General features: G+C 43.8%; 2 protein-coding genes across 4 annotated transcripts in view; both read right to left on the reverse strand.

Annotated features, from left to right (window-relative positions):
* The window catches only part of LOC134403036 (cytochrome c oxidase subunit 5B, mitochondrial-like), a 176181-nt gene that overhangs the window by 47442 nt on the left and 108104 nt on the right, over nucleotides 1-20635 (reverse strand). The window lies entirely within an intron of this gene.
* MYPN (myopalladin) overlaps nucleotides 1-20635 on the reverse strand; it is a 102573-nt gene that overhangs the window by 37250 nt on the left and 44688 nt on the right. For all 3 annotated transcript variants that reach the window (XM_063133057.1, XM_063133059.1, XM_063133056.1), the window contains exons 2-5: nucleotides 16250-17116; nucleotides 7040-7215; nucleotides 3434-3485; nucleotides 1073-1199 (exon numbers count right to left, since the gene is read on the reverse strand). In XM_063133057.1, the coding sequence (XP_062989127.1) occupies nucleotides 1073-1199; nucleotides 3434-3485; nucleotides 7040-7215; nucleotides 16250-17115 (1221 nt within the window). In that variant the 5' untranslated portion in view covers nucleotide 17116. The remainder of the gene's footprint in view (nucleotides 1-1072; nucleotides 1200-3433; nucleotides 3486-7039; nucleotides 7216-16249; nucleotides 17117-20635) is intronic.

The following is a 20635-nucleotide window of genomic DNA, read 5'->3' on the forward strand; positions in this document are numbered from 1 at the left end:
TGGGTACTCATTTTACCAACATTGGGAGGATGGAAGGCTGAGTTGACCCGAGCCGGCTGCCTGAAACCAGCTTCCGCTGGGATCGAACTCAGGCTGTGGGGAGAGTTTCAGCTGCAGAAACTGCTGCTTTACTGCTCTGCACCACATGAGGCTCTTCCCCACCAAACATCAGCAGAAATAACACTGTGGTGGTGCCACAATGGGAGGCCATGCAAAGTATAACAAGCTTCAGCCTGTACAGTTTAGGAGTGTCTTTTTCTTGAATGATGATGCAGCATATTCATCAGGTTCGGCTGATATGCCAGCTGCGCCCCTTCCTAGAGTCGGAAGACCTAAAGACGGTAGTGCACGTGCTGGTAACTTCGAGGCTCGACTTCTGCAATGCACTCTACATAGGGCTACCTTTGTGCCTTGACCGGAAACTTCAACTAGTTCAAAATATGGCAGCCAGGCTGGTCACCAGTACACCTAGGGGTGACCACATTACACCAGTTTTAAAATCTCTTCACTGGCTGCCAATTTTTATTTTTTATTTTTTATTATATTTATATACCGCCCCATAGCTGAAGCTCTCTGGGCAGTTTACAACAAAGTATAAAGTGTTGGTTATCACCTTTAAAGCCCTACATGGTTTGGGTCCAGGCTACCTGCGGGATCGCCTTCTCCCGTACAATCTGCCCCACACACTCAGGTCTTCTGGGAAGAATTTACTCCAGCCAGCCAAAACTAGGCTGACACTATTACCTAGAGGACCTTTTCCTCTGCCGCTCCCAGATTATGGAATGACCTGCTGGGAGAGATTCGTCAACATAACAGTCTTCTGGATTTTAAGAAAGCTATAAAGACTGATCTCTTCCGGCAGGCCTACCCAGTTGAATTCTAATTTGCCTTTTGATAATGTGCTGCTTTTAATAATGTATTAGTTTTAAATGTTTTAATTACATGTATTTTATGGCATTTGCATTTATGTTGTACCTCGCTTCGATCCGGAGGGAGAGGCGGGTAACAAATAAAATTATTATTATTATTATTATTATTATTATTATTATTATTATTATTATTATTATATTACGTGGTGGACAGGTATCGACACAGGATGTATCATCGAAGGTTGTGGTTTGGCTGCTTCTTGATGGGTGACCGTGGCATTAACAGGAGGAGGTGGCACATTTGAAGACATCTTTGTGCGGTTTGGGTATCTGGGAAAACATTAGAGAAGACATAGTTACAAAGAAAGCAATGCCCCTTTGTAAGGCTGTAATATTTGATGAATCATTTTGATTAATGGATTTTTAAAATCCTATTTACTGATTAAAGAAGTGCCCCCTATGAATTGGGCAGCAGTGTGTGTGTGTGTGTGTGTGTGTGTATGGTTAAAGATGTTTTCTTGATACTGAGATTGCTCTGGAATGTTCTTTATGGGAACACACAAACATGAAACTGAGGGGGGATAGTGGAAAAGCCTTTGTGTTGTTGTGAACAAAGCAGGAGTAAGCAACCCTCTTACTTCCTGTTGCTGGATCACTCCCACTAGTGCTAAACAACCCAGGGACACATTACATGCAAGCCAGGAATTGCGTGTTGTTGGGGAAGAGACAACCCAGAGTTGGCATCCATGGGTGGCAGGAACCACCAATACTACTCTCTGTAGTATTGTAGGGGTAGCTACTTGCAGTGCTTCCAGAAGAAATATGGGTGAGCACTGGAAGTAGCTACAAGTACACGTGCAAAATTAAAACAGGGGCTAGATCTACACTACTTTATAGTGGTATTGAAGTGCATTGATAACAGTTGGGGCACAGAGCATCATCACACAGGAGAAAATTGCGTTTCCTTACCGTCGCTTCTCCACCCGCACTTTTGTCCCTCATTACTTCCTCTTTTGAAAGAGGAAATAAACAACTTGCATGTGGCCCATTCAGTGGGCCATTTTGATCCCGCTGCTTCTCCTGCACACAGCAGGAGATAGCCGCAAGTTCCATCTCAAAAAATAAGTCAGATTTACCGGGGTCTTTTTTTGTCGGTGAAGAAGGCTAGAAGGGGTGGGAGGTGAATGGGATGCAGATGATGACATGAATAGGACCCGCAAAAATCTGTGAGTGCCCAGTAACAAGCGTGCAATAAAGTGATTGTCATTCCACATCCCATATACCGCTTTCAAAGTGTCCCTGCCCCCTCGCTTTTTATTCCACATTTGTAATGATTCAACACAAGATGTAGATCTGACCATTTAATTAAAAGCAGGAGACTGCCACCTCTCTTTTATGTGGCTTCTGGGGAAGGAGAAGGAATGACCCTTTCCAGGCTAAGCCATTATTTCACTCTGGAGGAAGGTGATGGGGGTGGGAGGGACATGACCTAGCAGAGAGTGTAGACACAGCATATATATATCTCTCTCCATTTGCCAGTGCAAGACTTGCTATATTTTTGGCAAACATAGTATTCATTTTCTTTCAATAAAGAATATTAATGTTCATGTGGTGACAGCTGGACATTTAGCAACAAGAAAGGGAAACTCTAGTTAATTGACCTAATCCATTATAATCATGTCTTTGGAGGACATCTATAAAACAATTCTGGAGATCGCAACACCCACCCACAAACACACCCACACACCCACACCCTCTACACAGATATGTCACATACCTGATGTTTACTGCAAGAAGAAGGAAAAATGGAAAATAAATTCTGGGACAAATTAAACAAGACATCAAAGAACTGTGATTCACACATGCCTTGAGACTGCTTTAAAAATAAATTTTAAAAGCACCGAGAGGAATGAAATGGGATCAGGAATGGAATGGGACCACTGTGCTGGGGAGGGGATGATCCCTTTCCCATTGCACCACTTTTCGAATTGAAATTGGCCCCCAAAGCAGCTTTTTGTCCCATTAGATACAGCACATTTGCCCTAGCAGCTTGGGAGGGATGATTTAGGTTGGGGAACAGGTGCAGGGGGAGAGAGTTAATTCCCCTCTCACAGCGCAAGGGCATTGGTCCAATTCACCCCTCCCCTGCTTTCAGTTTAAAGAGATGGGAAATTCTAAGCTCCATCCGACGAGCGTTTTATTGCACACTCGTAACTGGGCACTCATGGAGTTTGCTCAGGTCCCTCACGTGACGTCATCCATCTCCCGCCTCTTCTGGCCTTCCTTGCGCAACAACCCTCCCTCATTAAGTCCGATGTATTTTTAAAACTCGGAATTGCTGCTCTCTCCTGCTGTGTGCAGGAGAAGCAGCGCCATTAGAGCAGCGGACTCAATGGGCCTTGTGTTCATTCTGTTCTTCCTCTTTTGAAAAGAGGAAGTAACTTGAGGAACGAAAACACGGGCAGAGAAGCGAAAGTAGGGAGCGTGTTAACCCCCGGCATGATGGAGCTTTCTATCGTGAATCTTCAACGTCTTCCATGGACCCTCATTCGTCCAACACTCACTGATCCATTTCTTCTTTGCTGGTGTCACTTTCTGATTCAGAAGACGAGGCTCCTGCAAAAAACAAAAACAAAGGTGCTTCATGTTGATAGAATATTGATAGAATTTATTTGAGAGTAATGTAGACTTCCTCATTGAAGGTTGGTTTTTTTGGGGGGGCGGGTAGGTGACCATTTATTTATGCATTAAATGTGCAATTATAACTAACTTGTCGTGACGTCTTTCCTCAAGGCAGTGCATCTCTCACTGGGCCCTTATGTTCTACCATCATTCAAATTCCAATATGATATTTCTAAGAAAATGCTATTTCTCCCCCAGCTAATGCCATAATTGCTAGTGCAAGAGCCATGTCGAAGGTAGTTATGCCAGGGTCACAGGCACCCTTTTGGCATGAATGATGACCACTGTTGCATCAACCTCCCTGTGCCATTTAATAACTTTGTAGGATTAGAATACTTCTTATTTAAGGGGTTCTCCACATTCAGCAGAAATCCTGTAGCCTTACTGGGGCTTTGTCAGAGGTTTAACAATCAGCAAAATACACACACTCCCCTCCCCCCACCCGCACGATTTTGCCACTTCCCTTCCTATATGGTTCAGTTCTACTGCCAGCAGATGGCCCTGTTTTATAGTGCATTTTCCATTTATTACTTCAGGTTTTTATGAAACGCCATTCCCACTTGAAAACAGCCAGAGAGGCATTGGAGATTGACAATGTCATGAAAAGGACCGGCAAACTTCTATGAGTGACCAATCAAGAGCATGCAATAAATCGCTTGTGTGGAGAAGCTCTAAAATGCTTTGTTGGCTGAGTGAGCATTTGTATGTTCGGCTTTCCACTCAGCTTCTCTCAGTGACTATCTACTTCTCTCCGCAACTGGAGCACAGGTGCAGATCTAGTAGTATTTGTAAAGTGTGGTGACTATTTGGGCATTAATTGACTTGATTGTCTGGGTAAGCATCAAGAGGTTGTTTCCACACTGTCATTTTTTTGATGCAATAATAGATGTGGATCTGCTTAAGCCCCATGGTTTGCAGCCTGTATGTCTAGTGCATGTTGCCCTGGGAAGACAGAGCTAAAGGGAAGCACACTCTGGCCTCTGCCATCAGCCAGGCGTCCAGATGTCATGGAGAGATTGCACCACCAGGCTCTTAGTAAGGACATCACAGCACATGGAAGACCAGCTTGGCACCATCCATCAATGAGAGAAGGACAGGGAAGCAGACACTGGTCTCTACCAACAGCCAGGGGACCAAAAAGAAGCAGCTGGGATACTGCTTCTTTTGGCCCCGAGGAAGAACACCTTGGCCTCATCCATCAGCCAGAGAAGGAGCAGCTGCAAAGAACTTGTTCCCTGCCCCTCCCTTCCCGCCAGAAAGAACACTCGGCTCTGGCTGCCAGTTGCCCTGGGACTATAGAGCTGAAGCGAAGCACGCTGCGTTCTATAGATCTGGGCTCTCCCTCTCTGTATTATTAGAATCTATTTTGAGGATCATTCGATTAAAAGGCAGGATAGAAATCTTTTAAATAAATTAGTACTAGTATCAAGACCCTGCTTTTGCTATGGGAGCATCACTTTCCCCACGAGATGCAGTTGCACTATTTTATAATTGGGAGAGGAGAACAGAGTATCACCCTCATACCCTGATTAAGAACATCCAGAAGCATCTATCTGGCCACTGCTGGCAATCTAGATGAGGTGTTCCTAGGATTGATCCAACAAGACAGTTCTTGTGTTCTTATTTATCCTATTGGGAAATGGGTTTGACTTCCCCCTTTCTACTACTGTGGAAATAGCCTGATCAATCATCAATAACCTTTTAACCATTGCAAACATAATGAAAGGGGAATCTTGCTACAATAAGAAAGGTCCGTTCTCTGTTTTCCCAGTTGCAGCTGTTTCCCCTACTCTTAGGCTTTAGCTAGACCTAAGGTTTATCCCGGGATCATCCCTGTTCATGTAAATGACACACAGGATATCCCGGAAGCAGGCATGGACGACCCCGGGACGATACCGGGATAAACCTTAGGTCTAGCTAAGGCCATAGACAAGTCAACAGAGTGGCGAAACTGACTGGATTGAAATTGACAATCAGTTTTACAGTCTAGTAATCAATTTCCCTCTTAAAGGAAACCTTAAATACAGAAAAATATTTTCTTTTTCACTCAAATGGAAAGCACTCAGTGTTCAAAGAAAAACAAATAGAAAAATATTCTTGAAATGGGAGGGAATTGCTGTGGGTAAATACTACATTTCCCCCTCTTTTTAATGTGCTATGTGAATGTCCATGCGGATGAATGAGTATGTAAAGAAAAACTGCTTCAGGCATGAATGAGAAAGTGTGATGTCATAATGATGCTACAGATACTATCCAATAGGTGCCTGCAACAGCTGTATTCATGTTTATTGCAGGAATGATAGAAACTAATTTAAGCTTCTACTAGATATTCTCTGAGAAATAAGTAGTCATGAGCAGTACAGCTACACCCCTCTATGTCCGCACCATTCAATGAACATTATATTCAGTTATTGGAGGCTGTGTGCTCTTATATACTAACCAAACACATGAATCTACATTTAGCCATATTTTTTTTAATTGCTGAACAACAGCAATAGTATCCCCCCTGCCCAGAAGTACTTCATATAGCAAACATATATATATATATATATATATATATATATATATATATATATATATATATATATATATATATATGCGCACACATTCACACACACATGAAAACACACACATACACTCACATTTTAAAAAACTTTGCAAGCTACTCATTCCCTTGCTGTGCCATGCCTATCCCAACCTCCCAGTTCAAAGTGCTGGTGTTAACATACAATGCCCTAAATGGCTTGGGGCCAGGTTATTTGAAGGAACGCCTCCTCCCATATGTACCTGCCCAGACCTTAAGATCATCTACAGGAGTCCTTCTCCGCGAGCCCCTGCCAAAGGAAGTGAGGCAGGTGGCTACTAGGAGGAGGGCTTTCTCTGCTGTGTCACCCCGGCTGTGGAACGAGCTCCCCAGAGAGGTCCGCCTGGCGCCTACACTGTATTCCTTCCATCACCAGCTGAAGACCTTTTTATTTTCTCAGTATTTTAACACCTAATTTAACTTAAATTTAAACTTTGCTGTTTTAATTCCGTATTTTAATCTATATCAATTTCTGCTGTGTGGTTTTAACCTGGTTGTGCTTTTTATATTGTATTTTGTATTTGTGTTTTTAGACTTTTGGTTGTTTTATTATGCCTTTCATGGTTTTAATTTTTGTGAACTGCCCAGAGAGCTTCGGCTATTGGGCGGTTAAAAAAATCTAATAAATAAATAAATAAATAAATAAATAAATAGTTTCTCTCTACTGCATCACATACTTTCCCTCCTTACTCACATATATGGCCTGAGGGTGGCTGGTCACACAACTGCAGTTGAAGAAGTACATTCAAGCACCTGAACCTACCTGACGGAGAACTATTTTGCATTCCACGCTCTGCAATTATCGCCTTCTATTTGATCAACAAGGCAGCAAAGCCAAATAAGGCAAGTTCACAGCACCACTCTCAGCTGTTAATTATCAAGCCAAAGAGGTTTTCGCCATTACCTTCTACATAAATCTCCGCAGAGGTTGAGTCTGTCCCATAGATGTTCGAAGCAAAGCAGGAGTAACGTCCTGTGTCTTCTTCGAAAGCTTCAACGATGATCAGTGAATGGAGCTGTCCTGACTGGATGAAGTGAATATCTGGCGAATTTTCAAGCTCTTTTCCTTCACAGTACCACCTGAGAAACAAGAGCACCAATTGTCACCACAAGACAACCAGACCACAACAATAAAACCAGCTGCTCAATCTCCCAAGCAGAAATATACCTGAGGCAAATGAAACTGAAACAAAAGGTTGAATTACCTTTTGTATTCAGCTGCAAAGAGTAATGGAGCTGCCATGTGCTTACCAGAAACAATGTACGATAAGAGATAGACCCAGTGGTCAGAGTGGTGGACTAAGACCATGGAGCTTCAGGTTCAAATCACACTCGGCCATGAAGCTCAATGGTTGACCTTGAACCAGTCACCTTCTCTCTCTCAGCCTAGTCTACCTTGCAGGGTTGTTGTGAGGATCAAATGGAAGAGGACCAATGTATGCTGATCTGAATTCACCAGAAGAAGGGTGGGAAGGTCATAAATAAACAAATAGGTGTGTGGAGGTGGTGTGGGGTTAGAATAGTCCCTTCAGCCTCTTATGCTTTTCAAATGGAATTTTTTTGGTTTGTATTCAATATTAGTCTCTGAACATATGAAAAAAAAGTATGAGGAAACCATTCGTAAACTATGCTTTACATACTTGAACAACAAGGATACACTTAGAAAGACACAAAATCCTATTTGCATTTGTTGTGAAAATGTTCCTTGAATCACTCTATTAATATAATTAACAGCAACACCCTGCACATGGCAATCTATAAAGTCCTAAAACAGAAGATGCCCCCTCTGTAGCAGCAAACAGTCTGGCCAATGCCCCTATTCTGAGAATCTCTTGAACAGGTAGGACAGAGAGTGGTCTGGGAAGACATGAAGCTACCTTATGCAGAGTCAGATGATTGGTCCATCTAGTCCAGCGTTGCCTGCTCTGACTGGCTGGAGCTGTCCAAGGATTCAAACAGAGGGCTTTCTAGCCCTGCTCCATGAGATCCTTTTGGGTGGCAATGTATGGAACTAGTCCTGGGACTTTCTACATCAGAGATGGGAAACATTTCTGCCCCGAGGGTCACATACAGTGTTGGGTGGGTGTGGCCAGAGCTGGCAGTGGGCTCCTCCTCTCAAGTTCATGCTCTCTCTCTCTCTCTCTCTCTCTCTCTCTCTCTCTCATAAACACACTGTCTTCCCACTACTCACTCAAATACACACAGGCTCAATCTACAAGAAAACACATGCAGAAGCGTTTTCAGCTTTTATCCAGATTATCATTAAATTGGCTTTGGTTTGTCATTAGCCCACAAAGCAAGCAAAGTGGAATAGACACCAACACAAGTCACAGAGCACTTTCAACTGCTTTACTTTGGGGTTTGGTGGATGGAGTCCCGCCAGTTGAAGTGAACATCATCAACCACAGAGATGCCGCTCAGTGAATGAGAGAGGCTTGTTCCTGTTACTGGCCATCCCTTCTCCTTCCCCTCTGTGTGATCTTTAGTTTTCATTGTATCGCAGTAACGATATCGCAAAATGCCGCTGCTACAGGCTCTAGCTACTGGTGGTGCCTTCCCCTTCCCGTTTGTGTAGTCTTTTATTATGCACTACATATAAGCTGTCTGCTCCACTATTGTGAATGAAACAGCTACTCATCATCAAAGCAGCCCTACTGTGAATGGGGGAAGAGAGGGAATCGGGGGAGGGCACCCCACCCTTGACCCAGATCACTACCAGGTCACAGAAATAGGCATGCCCAGGATTTCATATGGTGGGACGGGGCAAACGAATTAAAACCAGTCTCTCCCATTGCTGTCGTGCATTTAAGGAAACGCTAAGGATATCTCGATTATCCCAGAGTGCAGGACACGGAATAATGGGCTGAAGTTACAGGAAGTCAGATTCCGGCTGGACATCAGGAAAAACTTCCTGACTGTTAGAGCAGTACGACAATGGAACCAGTTACCTAGGGAGGTTGTGGTCTCTCCCACACTAGAGGCCTTCAAGAGGCAGCTGGACAACCATCTGTCAGGGATGCTTTAAGGTGGATTCCTGCACTGAGCAGGGGGTTGGACTCGATGGCCTTATAGCCCCTTTCCAACTCCACTATTCTATGATCTTAGTGCTGGGTATCAAGATGAGATTTTAGGAACAAATCCATAAACCATTGATTTTGACATAATCACAGGGCAGGAAGGGCTTGGATCTAAGGTGGTTCTGTATCTACCAAATAAAAGACATTGTGCAGCTCTTCTGTCTTTTTCTCCTTAACAGGTTTTCCATGGTAAGGCAAAAAGACTGCGGAAACAGTGGGAAAACCTGAGAGGGTTATGAGTGGAAGACATCATCATCATCTGGACTCCTCCACCCCCTCCTTAAAATTCCATGTAGCGTGATGGTGCAATAAAAGCCTCAGCTGGGAGTACCCTGAGATTCTAGTCTATATTCCTGCACAGCAGGCTCTCTCTATCCAAATATTTTAATATATTTAAAACCAATTCTCATGGATCGACATGCTGGCACACAGTGATGCTGCCCAGGTGAAGAAGGCCCCAGGCAAAATGCCCTCCACCTCTCTGGACTATCTTGGGTGCTCCACTACAATGGTTGCCACTGCCCTTTGTCAGCTTTTAACAGAAGGGATCAAAGCTCCACCTCTGGGGTTCCCCAATTGAGGCCACCATCTTTGTTTGTCCAGAGGCATTCTAAGGAAATGAAGATGGGGGCACAACTGGAGCTTCGCTCTGCAGCATCCTGACTTCATCTGAAACTTTAAAAGAAGATAAGGTGTCACTGCTACTGCCATGCTCTCATTTGGGAGCTCTCTGGGCTGCAGGCCACTGTGCCTGTGCCCCATAGTCTGACCTTACCAGCATCACTAGCACAGCCAGGGCCAGGGTGGCATCCAGTGGCCAGGGTTATTCATTACCCACTCATAGTTTGTTTACAATAAGTGGAAAATTTCTTATAACAGTTTTGTACATTTTTGGGATGTATGCTCAAGTGTTATTTCTCATAAGCAATGAAATCCCAATGGGCGTTCATGAATAATGACTCGGAGGTGACAGATCCACCATTTCAATAGCCTACATTAATCTATGCATCCTCCCTTGATATAATGCAACCCACACCGCCACCAGCCTCATGTCAATTGATGCAATGTTGCCAGACTGAGAAATTAATTAAAACGAGGTGACTAGATTTATTTTGAGGTGTGTGTGTTTAAGCAACACTTTGATTTTCCTGGCTAGTGCTATAGCTACTTCGTCCATAATTTGCTAGGTTAAACAGATGCTTAGCAAAGACTGATGTATCACTTTGACATAATGTAGTATTGCAACCCACACAGGATGTCACAATCAGATGAAGTTGCTTTATACTTAGTCAGACCATTGGTCCATCTAACCCTATACAGCAGGGATGCAGAATCAGGCCCACCCAGGGTTCCAATCCAGCCCGCGGTGGTTCTCCAAACAGCCACGTCGCTTTCCTCCAACCATCAGTTGTTGGGTGATTTCCCAACTCTTGTGTAATTCTTTCTCCATGCTAAAAGGTTCAAATGCTCTTCCTAAGGCTTAGTTACTGGCATTAAGAACTTCACCCGAAAATATGCTGGTATTTGGGGGATTTTGCCTTGCTCCTTTTGTCTTTGACCCAATCCACTACTGGAACGCGCCCCCCTAGAGCCTCCCTGAAATGGAAGTTGGGTCTCGGGCTGAAAGAGGGAATGGGGGCAAGTGGGCTGCAAAGGGGGGAGGAGGGGGCCGTGAGCGGGGACTGGGGAGTCAGGAGTCACATGGACTTCCAGTAGGCCTTGTGCCTGGCATCCAGGAACCTGCAAAGCTGAGTTACTTAGGGGTGAGGGGAATCTTGCTTCGGCACTGAGGCAAGGCAGGCATCCCCCTGAAGCGCTCCAAGTTGAATCGGGGCCGTTTTGGAGCCTCTGAGTCGAGTCGGGGGGAGGGGGGAGGGGGGAGGCTTGTGCACAGCCCTAACAAGGATTATTGTTGGCCTTGTGCATACAACACATTTGCTCTCCTACTGTTCTATGATGCCATTTCCCTCACCTTGCAGTTTAATGCTGATTTATTGAGCCTGTCTGCACATAATGGCAGAGTTCGGCAGCTGTTAACCCACAATTTGTGGGACGTGCTGTGTGCAAGCTGCTTCCAGTTTCTGTAAACAACCTATGATCAGTTAACCTAAGAACAAACCATGGGTTAACTTTGGGTTCTTTAATCCATGAGCAACCCAAAGCATTTGGGTTCAGATGTCATGCTAATAACCTAGGAACAAGCACATTGGAGGTTGCTGTTTGAAAGGGGGAGTGGCGTGCATGCCCTAGGATAAATAGCACCCTGGGTGGGAAGTGACTTTGGTGTCCCCCCCCAGTAATTTTTTCAGGGCCACCCAATGGGTCCTAGTGCAGGTGTAATGACCTTAGAGAACAACCTTGACCTCTCAGCCCTTGTGCTATAGGTTGCACCAGCCGAAGTTCGAAAAGCCACATTCTGAATAGTAGCAGTGCACTATGAAACACAGCAGAACTATGGCAGGTGTTATTTATAATGTTTTGTTTTGTTTTGTAGCAGTTCCTATCTTTTGGTCAGCATTTTTTATTTTAGAATATCCATTATTGTTATCTTTAAAACTAATAAAGAAAAGTTATCAATAAAAATAATATACAACTGGCCTCTTACAGCTTACGGCTTTATCTATCTATTATTAATTATATAGTGCTTATATTGTTTACAGTGTTTGAAATGGTAAGTACTTGGTAACTTTGCCCCAAAGTAAATCTGTTTTTCACTGATTTTTACCTAGCACAAATGACATCTAAGTGAAAATTGAAAAAGAAAACATTTTAAAGCTAATTGAAGGAAGATCAATTTTGTAGTGAGTACCGAAACAACTTGTAGAACTTTGAAAGAAAGGTTGCAGACACTTGCTTTTGCCACCCTAGTTCATTGCAAACAGTACATTAAAAAACACAGCCATTGAACTCAGCTTGGCACCTCCCTCAGAGACCACCCTGTTTGCCCAACCCTAAGAGCAGCCCTGAGTGTGACACCTGCTCATGCACAACAACCCATGGGTTGTTTAAACCATGGGTAACTGTTATGTGTGAACTGGGTCATTGTAGCTGAACTCATTGGCCCAATTCATATGTAATGACTAACAATGGGTTAAAGAACACATAGTTAGTCGGGGTTACACAGCAGGAACTGAGCACACTGTCTCCTGCTAACTAGCCACTTCTGTTTTACATCAGCTTTCATAAACAACCCATGAATGTCCCTGGATTGATTTGACGTGCAAACCTGGAACTATGAGTTGTTGAGGGAGAAACAACATAGAGTTTTAACCCATGGTTTGTTGTTGGATTAAAACTCTAGGTTTTTGTCCCTCAAGAACCCCAGGTTCCTGGTTTGTTTATGAAAGCGGACATTAAACAACTGTGAATTGGCATTACATTCAAACCAGGTCAATAAAACTAAAAACAAAACTTGGATCTTTGTGGCTCTGTGATCCTAAACTTACTTAGCAGGAAGCAAGTTCTATTGAATTGAGTGAGACTTACTTCTGAGTAAGCATTCTCAAGATCAGGCTGTGAATGTGGTTAAGAACTTTAAGAGCAGAGGCTCTGGATTCTCAAACAAAGCAAGGTTAGAATGTGCTTCTCTCAGTTATTCACATGCATTTGTCAGAGAGTGCTCTCATAGAAAATGCATGACATGGAGCCTGTTTATAGGCTTCAGATCCTCTTGTCACTTACAGGATAGCTGTGTGTGCCAAGCCACAGGAAAATTATCCTAACAGAGGTGAGCTAAGTAGTTTGGAAAAAATGCAGGCAGCTCTGAGTAGAGGTGGCAAATATGGGTCACTCACGAGCAATGGAGAAAATGTATAAGATTCTAAGATTGGCCTTACTAGGTTACACACTCATGGTCCATGTAGCACCGTATTCTGTCTCAGTGGGCCAGCTCTGACATAGTGGATTGCATTCATGGGAAGCCTTTTGGGATGATTCTTGTTGGAAATGCTTCTATGTGATATCATTCATGTAACTTGCTCTGAGCCAATTACCACAATCTGAGACTGGATCTCAGGCTAAACAGATCCAGTTCATAGGATTGCTTTCCAGAAGATTCCAGGAATGATCAACCCCCAAAGAAACATTTCCAAATGTTATCTTGAATTGACCATCCAAAATTGGGGAAATTTTGACTGCGTATTTAAATGTTGGCAATCCCATATTGATGTTGTGAATGCCTGATAACGATTATATTTCCCCCAATTTTTCAGATGTACACAAGTGAATGGTGACAATCACATACAAGCCATTGCCGATGTTGGTGTGTGTGTTCCCAACATTCTCCCAGTTTGTCTGGGATTCACATGTGAAAGTAGATGCTTTTAATAATGTATTAATTTTAAATGTTTTAATTATATGTATTTTATGGCATTTGCATTTATGTTGTACCCCACCTCAATCCAGAGGGGAGGTGGGTAACAAACAAATAAATAAATATATTATTATTATTATTCATAAAATTTTGGACATTCTTTGCAAACAGTAGCAGCTGTTATTAAGACAAGGTCCTCTGTGGGGTGGGGAGATAGTCTTAATTTTTAATCATTTTAAATTTGATAATGTTATGTGTTTAGTTGTATGTTTGTGCTTTGTATAAATGAATTGCAATGGTTGGTGGCTGATGCAAATAATTGTCTGTCTGTCCGTCCGTCCATCTATCCATCCAGCGATCCATCCACCCAAACTTCCATGGGATCAAAGACCCAGCCCATGGGAGTAAAGTATCACAAAAGGTCCTGCCTATGGCTAATAAAAGTTAATAGCAAAGAAATGCAAAGCAGAAGTCAGTAATAGAATATCCATTCACTGCAGACCCCTGACACTATGGCCTCATCTACACCTCATCTACAAGCATTTGCTATAGGGTGCAAGAGACTGAGTTGTGCACATACACAGTAGTTGTGTGGGACAAAAAAAATGGCAAAGAAAATGTCCACACCAGCCTTTACATGTATGAAAGTATTTTGGATTTTACTCAGATTAAATGCATGAGAATAAGTTCTCACATGCATGCCCATCACTTGAGTATTGCCACTTCAGGGAGAGACTTACATGTGTGAAATGGCCATCACAGATCCATCAGTCTAGATTGAGCTTTCATATCCTCTGAAATAATGTTAAACACTGCATTTTTCAGTGGGGACAATTCAAAGATTCACCTTTGAGTCATTGAGCAACATGCTATTGAGGGGTCCTTGCACATGGCATACGTGAAGCAGCCCTGAGACATTTTGAATGCCCATTTCTTAAAATATCTGAGTAGTTCTATTTATTTATTTATTTATTTCATTTATATCCCACCTTTTTTTCTCCAAGGAACCCAAGGCGGCATACATAATTCTCTTCCTCTCCCATTTTATCCTCACAACAACAACCCTGTGAGGTAGGTTGGGCTGTGAGTCTGTGACTGGCCCAAACTCACCCAGTGGGTTTCCATGGCTGAGCGGAGACTAGAACTCGGATCTCCCGACTCCCAGTCCAACACCTTAGCCACTACACCACACTGGATCTAATGGGCTAGATCCAGACCTAGTCATACATAGTGTCATGACTCATTTAAGTCCCACGGATTTCTTACGCATAAGTCTAGATCTAACCCAATTATATTCAGATAGCACATCAACAAACAAACAAACAAATTAAGCACTTTGGATAGATTTTTAAAAAGTTATAAACAAACTGCTAGGGTGGGCTGGCAGCACAAAGAATTTCAGTGGCTGCTGCAGAAGGGTTGGGGGGGGGGGAATGACCATATTCTTGGTCTACATCATGGCCACAATCGGGTCCCCTTCGGTGTAGGCAAGGCCAGCCAGCTTCCCCAATTCAATGTTTTATTTCCCCCCACCATAGGAAGAAACAGCAATCTGCTTAGAACAGTGAAAGTAAAGGGAGACTGTTAGGCACAGTCCTGGCTCTGTTCCTTGCTCTTGATGATCATAGTCTCATGCTGGGGAACAGTGTTTCTTCTTTCTAACGACCTAGCTGATTCCATCCTGCTTAGTTTCTCCAATAGACCATTAAGAATGGTCTGATTTCGGTGGGGCTGTGGATCCACTCTGGGGATTCTTAAAAAAAGCTGTCCAAGGTGCTGAATCATAAACCCCCAACTCACTTCAGCACATTGGACAGCCCCTTTAGAGTTCTGGCTGGTTCTGCTGAAACCCAGAATGGATTCACAGCCCCACCAAAATTTGAGCCACAGCCTCCACTGACAGGACCAAGGGACTGGCTTATATACAAATGATAAATGCACAGCACTTTTAAATGCACAAAAACATTTTACTAACTTTAGCATGTGCACAACAGTGCTAAGAGGTGGGGCACTTCAAATCAAACGTTAGGTATTTGGAACTGGGAATGGCAAATAATGACAAAGGGTTGTAGCTTAAGTCCCATTAATTTCAGTGGATCTACTCTAAGTAGGACTAACAATGGATACAACCCAAAGAGTCCAAAGAACCCTGTAAGTCCTATGGCTGAGATGACTTTTGAATCGTAGTCTTCCTGGTCTCCCTTTTTAGGGTGTCTCCAGGTGGACAGCTCCTTGCACTACCAATCAGTTAATCCTTAATGGATTTTCTGTAGTCAGAAAATGGACAGAAAAAGCAGTGAAAAAGCACATGGCGATTACAAGTGGAACATGATGATGTCTGGTTCCTCATAACAACCTGTGAATGAGACAGAGTGACTGCACAATAAAAGTTTTGTCTGGAAGTAGCCTTAATCTAATCTTAGCCTATTGCATTGCAGATTGGATCCAGAGGGAGAAGGCAGGTGAATAAGCAGTGGCGACATGGAAGAGGTGGTCCCATTTAGGGAGGAGGGGACATTTTGAGGACATTTTGAAGCCAGCTTTGCTCTTATGTCAAAGTCACAAGTGAGCCACTTTTCCAAGGTCATAGGAAGAGCAATAATTGAAACAGGATTGGAAGTCAGAAACTTCTGGCAACATCTGAGGAAATGTTGAGGAGAACTGACCACAGCAACCCACCCTGTGTATATGTACTATCACAGAAATAAAAGAGAGATACGTTTACCTGATTTCAGGTGCTGGAATTCCTACCACAATGCAGTCCAACTGCACTTTGGTTCCTTCAGGGACCTCCCTGCTCTTCAGTTTTTGAGTAAAATGTGGCGGTTGGCCTATAGGCTCCTCTGAATAAAAGGATGTGGTTGACAACTCGGTGGTTAACCCTGAACTTCCTAATTTATTTACAGTTTCCAAGTCTGCCTCCTGAGGGTTATCTGGCTTTTCAAATGTGTGCTCAGCTTTATCTAAATCTTGAGGTACTGGAACACAAGGCCTCTCTCTGTTTTCGGACAGATTGGAGAAACCTGAACTATTTTCTTGGGCAGCCTTATTTTTAGATTCAAGTTTGCTCTTGTAGTTTTTACATGTCCTGGGCCTGATTCTTTTTGAATTATGTGCTTTGAAAAGAGAAGAAAGCTCCTCGATAAAATCCGCTGCCTTGTTGAGGAATTCCTTTTTGGACTCTGCCTCTGAACCAATCGGCTGTTTCTTTAGACTGCTGTCTGAAACTGGTGAGGCCGTCGATTGGAACTGCTGTTTGTTTGAAACTGTATTTCCCGAGCTTTTCAACTCAGAGGGGTAAAAGACGTGTATCTGTTGTTCGTCTTGCTTGTTCTCGAGAGGATCTTGATTGATGGCTTGCCTTGCCAAGTTCACACTTTCATCCAGCTCTTCCTGGCTCAGAAAGGCAGAAAGATCCGGAAGGTCATCTTGGCCAGCCACCTCGTCCGAAGTCCCAGAAGTGCGGAAAGAATGTGAAGATGGTTCTGATCTACTTCGTTCGCTATTCCCTTGATGGTTGTTTTCAGCTAAATAGCTCTCTCTCAGAAGTTGAGTTATTGAAGTAGAAGATTCTGAAGTATTGTCTTGCATGCTGTTAACAAAGAGTACAAATAGGACCATAACCTCATCAATAGCAAGCCTGTTGCTGGTACTGAATTAGAGAGTAGGGATGCTTCTATTCTGACTACTACCCAGGTACATAGTTTCTTTTTATATTGGGACTAGATCCTTATCTGGGACGACCAACTTCTTTATTCTTGGGAGCCACTCTAATCTCCAGACAGTAGTCTGGAATATGAAAGTATATTTTACTGCACAAACTGGAGCCCTCTTAAATTCCATCATAAAGTTGTTACCAGGAACAAATTAACCTGCTTTATACTGATTCTTCTAGTTTGGAATTATCTACTCTGAAAGTAGCAGCTGTCCCAGGCATGAGGCAGAGGTGTTTCCTAGCCAGCTCTGAAACTTGAGATCCTTTTAACTGGGGTTACCAGAGACTGGACTTCGGATTTTTTGCCTGCAAAGCATTGCCATAATCAAGAAATCCCTGCCACAGAGCCATGGCCCTTCCTAGCAGTAAGTGCTCCATACTTAAGCAATACATTCAGTCAGACAAGTTTTTACCTACATGATCAGGAAGAGAGATAAATTAAAGTGTGGATCATCTCTATTTCTTACAACCCATAAGCAATTTTCTTTAGCCCAGAAGTAAAAGTGTGGGCAAACTTTTTATCACACTTTGATTACAAAGATGCTGAGAACCAGATCAAATGACCCAAGGGCTATTGGTTGGCCATCCCAGATCTATAATAAAAACAAACAAACCCTGAAATGCCTTGCATCTAGAATGCTATTTATTTCAGGTTTCCCTCTGAATGGTATTGCAACCCACCATCCCCTGAAATGGCATCTAGAAAAGTAGTACACTCCTTAAATGGTTTTCTGATGCTCAGTTGTGCCACAAGGTGGATGATGCACCTTAGAGGGGGCAGGACAGGTTGCATGGCACACACAGCTCTTTCGACCTCTCCCCTTCATTGGAGACACCCTAAGCTGGGGTCTCAAATGTATTAAATATTTTTATTTAACTTCATTATGTTTTCACTGGAAGGCTAGCACACTGCAATGTGAATTTCTGCTACCTAACACCATCCGTGTTTGGATTCAAAGAGTGGTTTTGTGTTTTGAAGCTCTGACTTGTACTTAGATTTGGGGGCAAATTGCTTTTATTTTAGTCTCACCAGTTTGCCTTCTGGCAAATGCATGTTTCGTAACCAACTGTGCCCATCATGGCAGCTATTTTATAAATGGGCAAGCCACCCAGGGCAGCCACTTTATGAGAGCATCCACAGCATTCTTTCAACATTTTGAATGTGCCCACTGACCCCCAAAGGATGGGCACCCCTGGCCTAATAGTAGAGCTAGCCTTGGATACCTATAAACTCAAAGGTGATCTTAAAGGCATATCTGAAGTTAGTTACATGGAGTTATTATTATAAGAAACCTGTGTCTCTAGATGAGGCAGAGTTATGGCCAAACTAGACCTGAAGTGAAATGCATCTTTGCCACATTGGTTATACGATGCAGGTGCAGGTTCGCAGCCTCTGCGGGGCTTCCCCGCGATGCTGCGTTTTGAAAAAGTTGGGGATTTACCCTGACTTTTTCAAATGGAGCAATGTCAACACAGGGCTTCCACCCTGTCTCTGCAGCCAATTTGGGGTCAACACAGGGTGGAGCCTGGTGGAAGGTGACCAGTGATTAGTCGCCTCCCACCAGGAAGAGGGTGGGGGAGGTTCTGGGGCTTAGATGGCTGCCCAGAAACCCCTTGCTCCCTCCTCAGAGGTATTACCTGATGCCCCCGCCCCGCCCCCCGGGAGAGGGAAAGCACGGGGTTGAAGAGGGAGGTGGTGCCAACCTGGCGCCATGAAAACAGACTCAGAAGAGGCATGGAAAGAAGATTTAAACCTTTCCTCCCCTGCCACAGTCCCTTCTCATCTCAAGTACCAAGAGGGGAATTTCCTCCTGAATCAAATACTAGTTCTGAAGAGGGATTTTCCGCAGGACCACATCAGAGGAGGAAATGGTTAAATTCCCCTACCATGTCTGCTCTGACCCCCAGCTGATGTTATCTGCATTTAAAAAAACAAAACAAAACTACCTGCAGGTTAGATGCACAGCCCTGTGTAACATGATGTGTACTGTGTGGCCCTTAGAGTTTTTGAATGAAAGTCAGAGAAATGCTTTGTGAAAATAATACTGCTAATTCAGGCACAGGTTCTCTGGAGCTGCTGAACAGTGTCAAGATGGCCAGTCTGTCCCTGCAAAGTAGCAGCTGGTTTGTAGAAGACTGAGAGCTGAGTGAGTAATTTTGACCAGCTCTACTGTACAGCTGATTCAAAGAGGAACTCTTGTGCCAACAGAGCAGTTCAGTGAAAAGTAACCAGCTGGGGTCTTAGATATAGAATTGGAACCACATCAGAAGGCCCACAGCTATGTTAAGTATACTATCTCTCATATATATTAGGTGCTACATGCAAAAGTCACAGAAGACCTATATAATATATCAGACATGTAGGACATTGCAAATACATTCTATGTTTTGGGGTGTCATTTTGTTTGTTCATTTGTTTAGTCCATATAAAAGGGATATATGCTAAACCTCAGGCCCAGAGGCCAAATCTGACTTTCTGGGCTTCCCCAAGTAACCACAGCCCTGTCCCACCCTTTCCCCCAAGCACTGATCATTCGTGGTTTCCTGGCTTTTACGGAGTTTCCCCCCTATACTAAAAGGTTGAAGCCCCTCCTAAGGGCTTAGTCCTCAGCTAGATGAGGGGGGTAGTAGGGCGACGGTCTCACAATTTTATGATCGCAAGATCGTCGCCCTGGTCTACATGCGGTGTGCGACATCACAGCTGCCATTTTGAATTTATTTTTTAAACGAGAAGGAGTGCACGAGTGCTCGTGTGAACACCATGAGCATTTTTTTTAAAAAAAACACACCTCGCCCTCCCTCCACTTGACCCCTGATGGGCACAGAGCTCCTGAGGAGCTTCTGAGGAGCTCTGTGTCCTGTGCCTGGCTCCTGGCTCCTTGTGGTTACTCACAAGGAGCTGGGACAATCGACGATGCCCGGCCACACGTTCCGCGGTCTTGGGATCAGCCTGGGACTGCAGAAAAACCAGGCTAGAAGGGTAGGGCAAAATCCTGGGGAAATGGAGGGATCATCCCTCCCTGCTCCCGGGATGTCCTGTGCGTCATGTGAATGCACAGGGACGATCCCGGGGCGATCCCCGGGATATTGCCCAGTCTAGCTATGGCCTTAGTTACTGGTAGTACGAGCTTTCATCAACAATATAGTCTGGCACTGTTGTATTTTTGGCCCTGCCCCTTTTGCCTTTGGCCCCACCCACCACTGGAAAGTGATCCCTCTGAGCTTTCCCAAAATAGAATCAGCCCTTGGGCTGAAAGAGTTTCCCCATCCTTTGTGCATATGGCAAGCTGAAGAGAGACAATCAATTTAAGTAATTGAAAACGGTGTGACTGCGTCATCCTTGATGTACAGGCACTTTTGCTGTTCTTGTTGCACCACAGTCATGTTCTTTGGTCA

Source organism: Elgaria multicarinata, chromosome 8, assembly GCF_023053635.1.
Source record: "Elgaria multicarinata webbii isolate HBS135686 ecotype San Diego chromosome 8, rElgMul1.1.pri, whole genome shotgun sequence".
Classification (NCBI taxonomy): domain Eukaryota; kingdom Metazoa; phylum Chordata; class Lepidosauria; order Squamata; family Anguidae; genus Elgaria; species Elgaria multicarinata.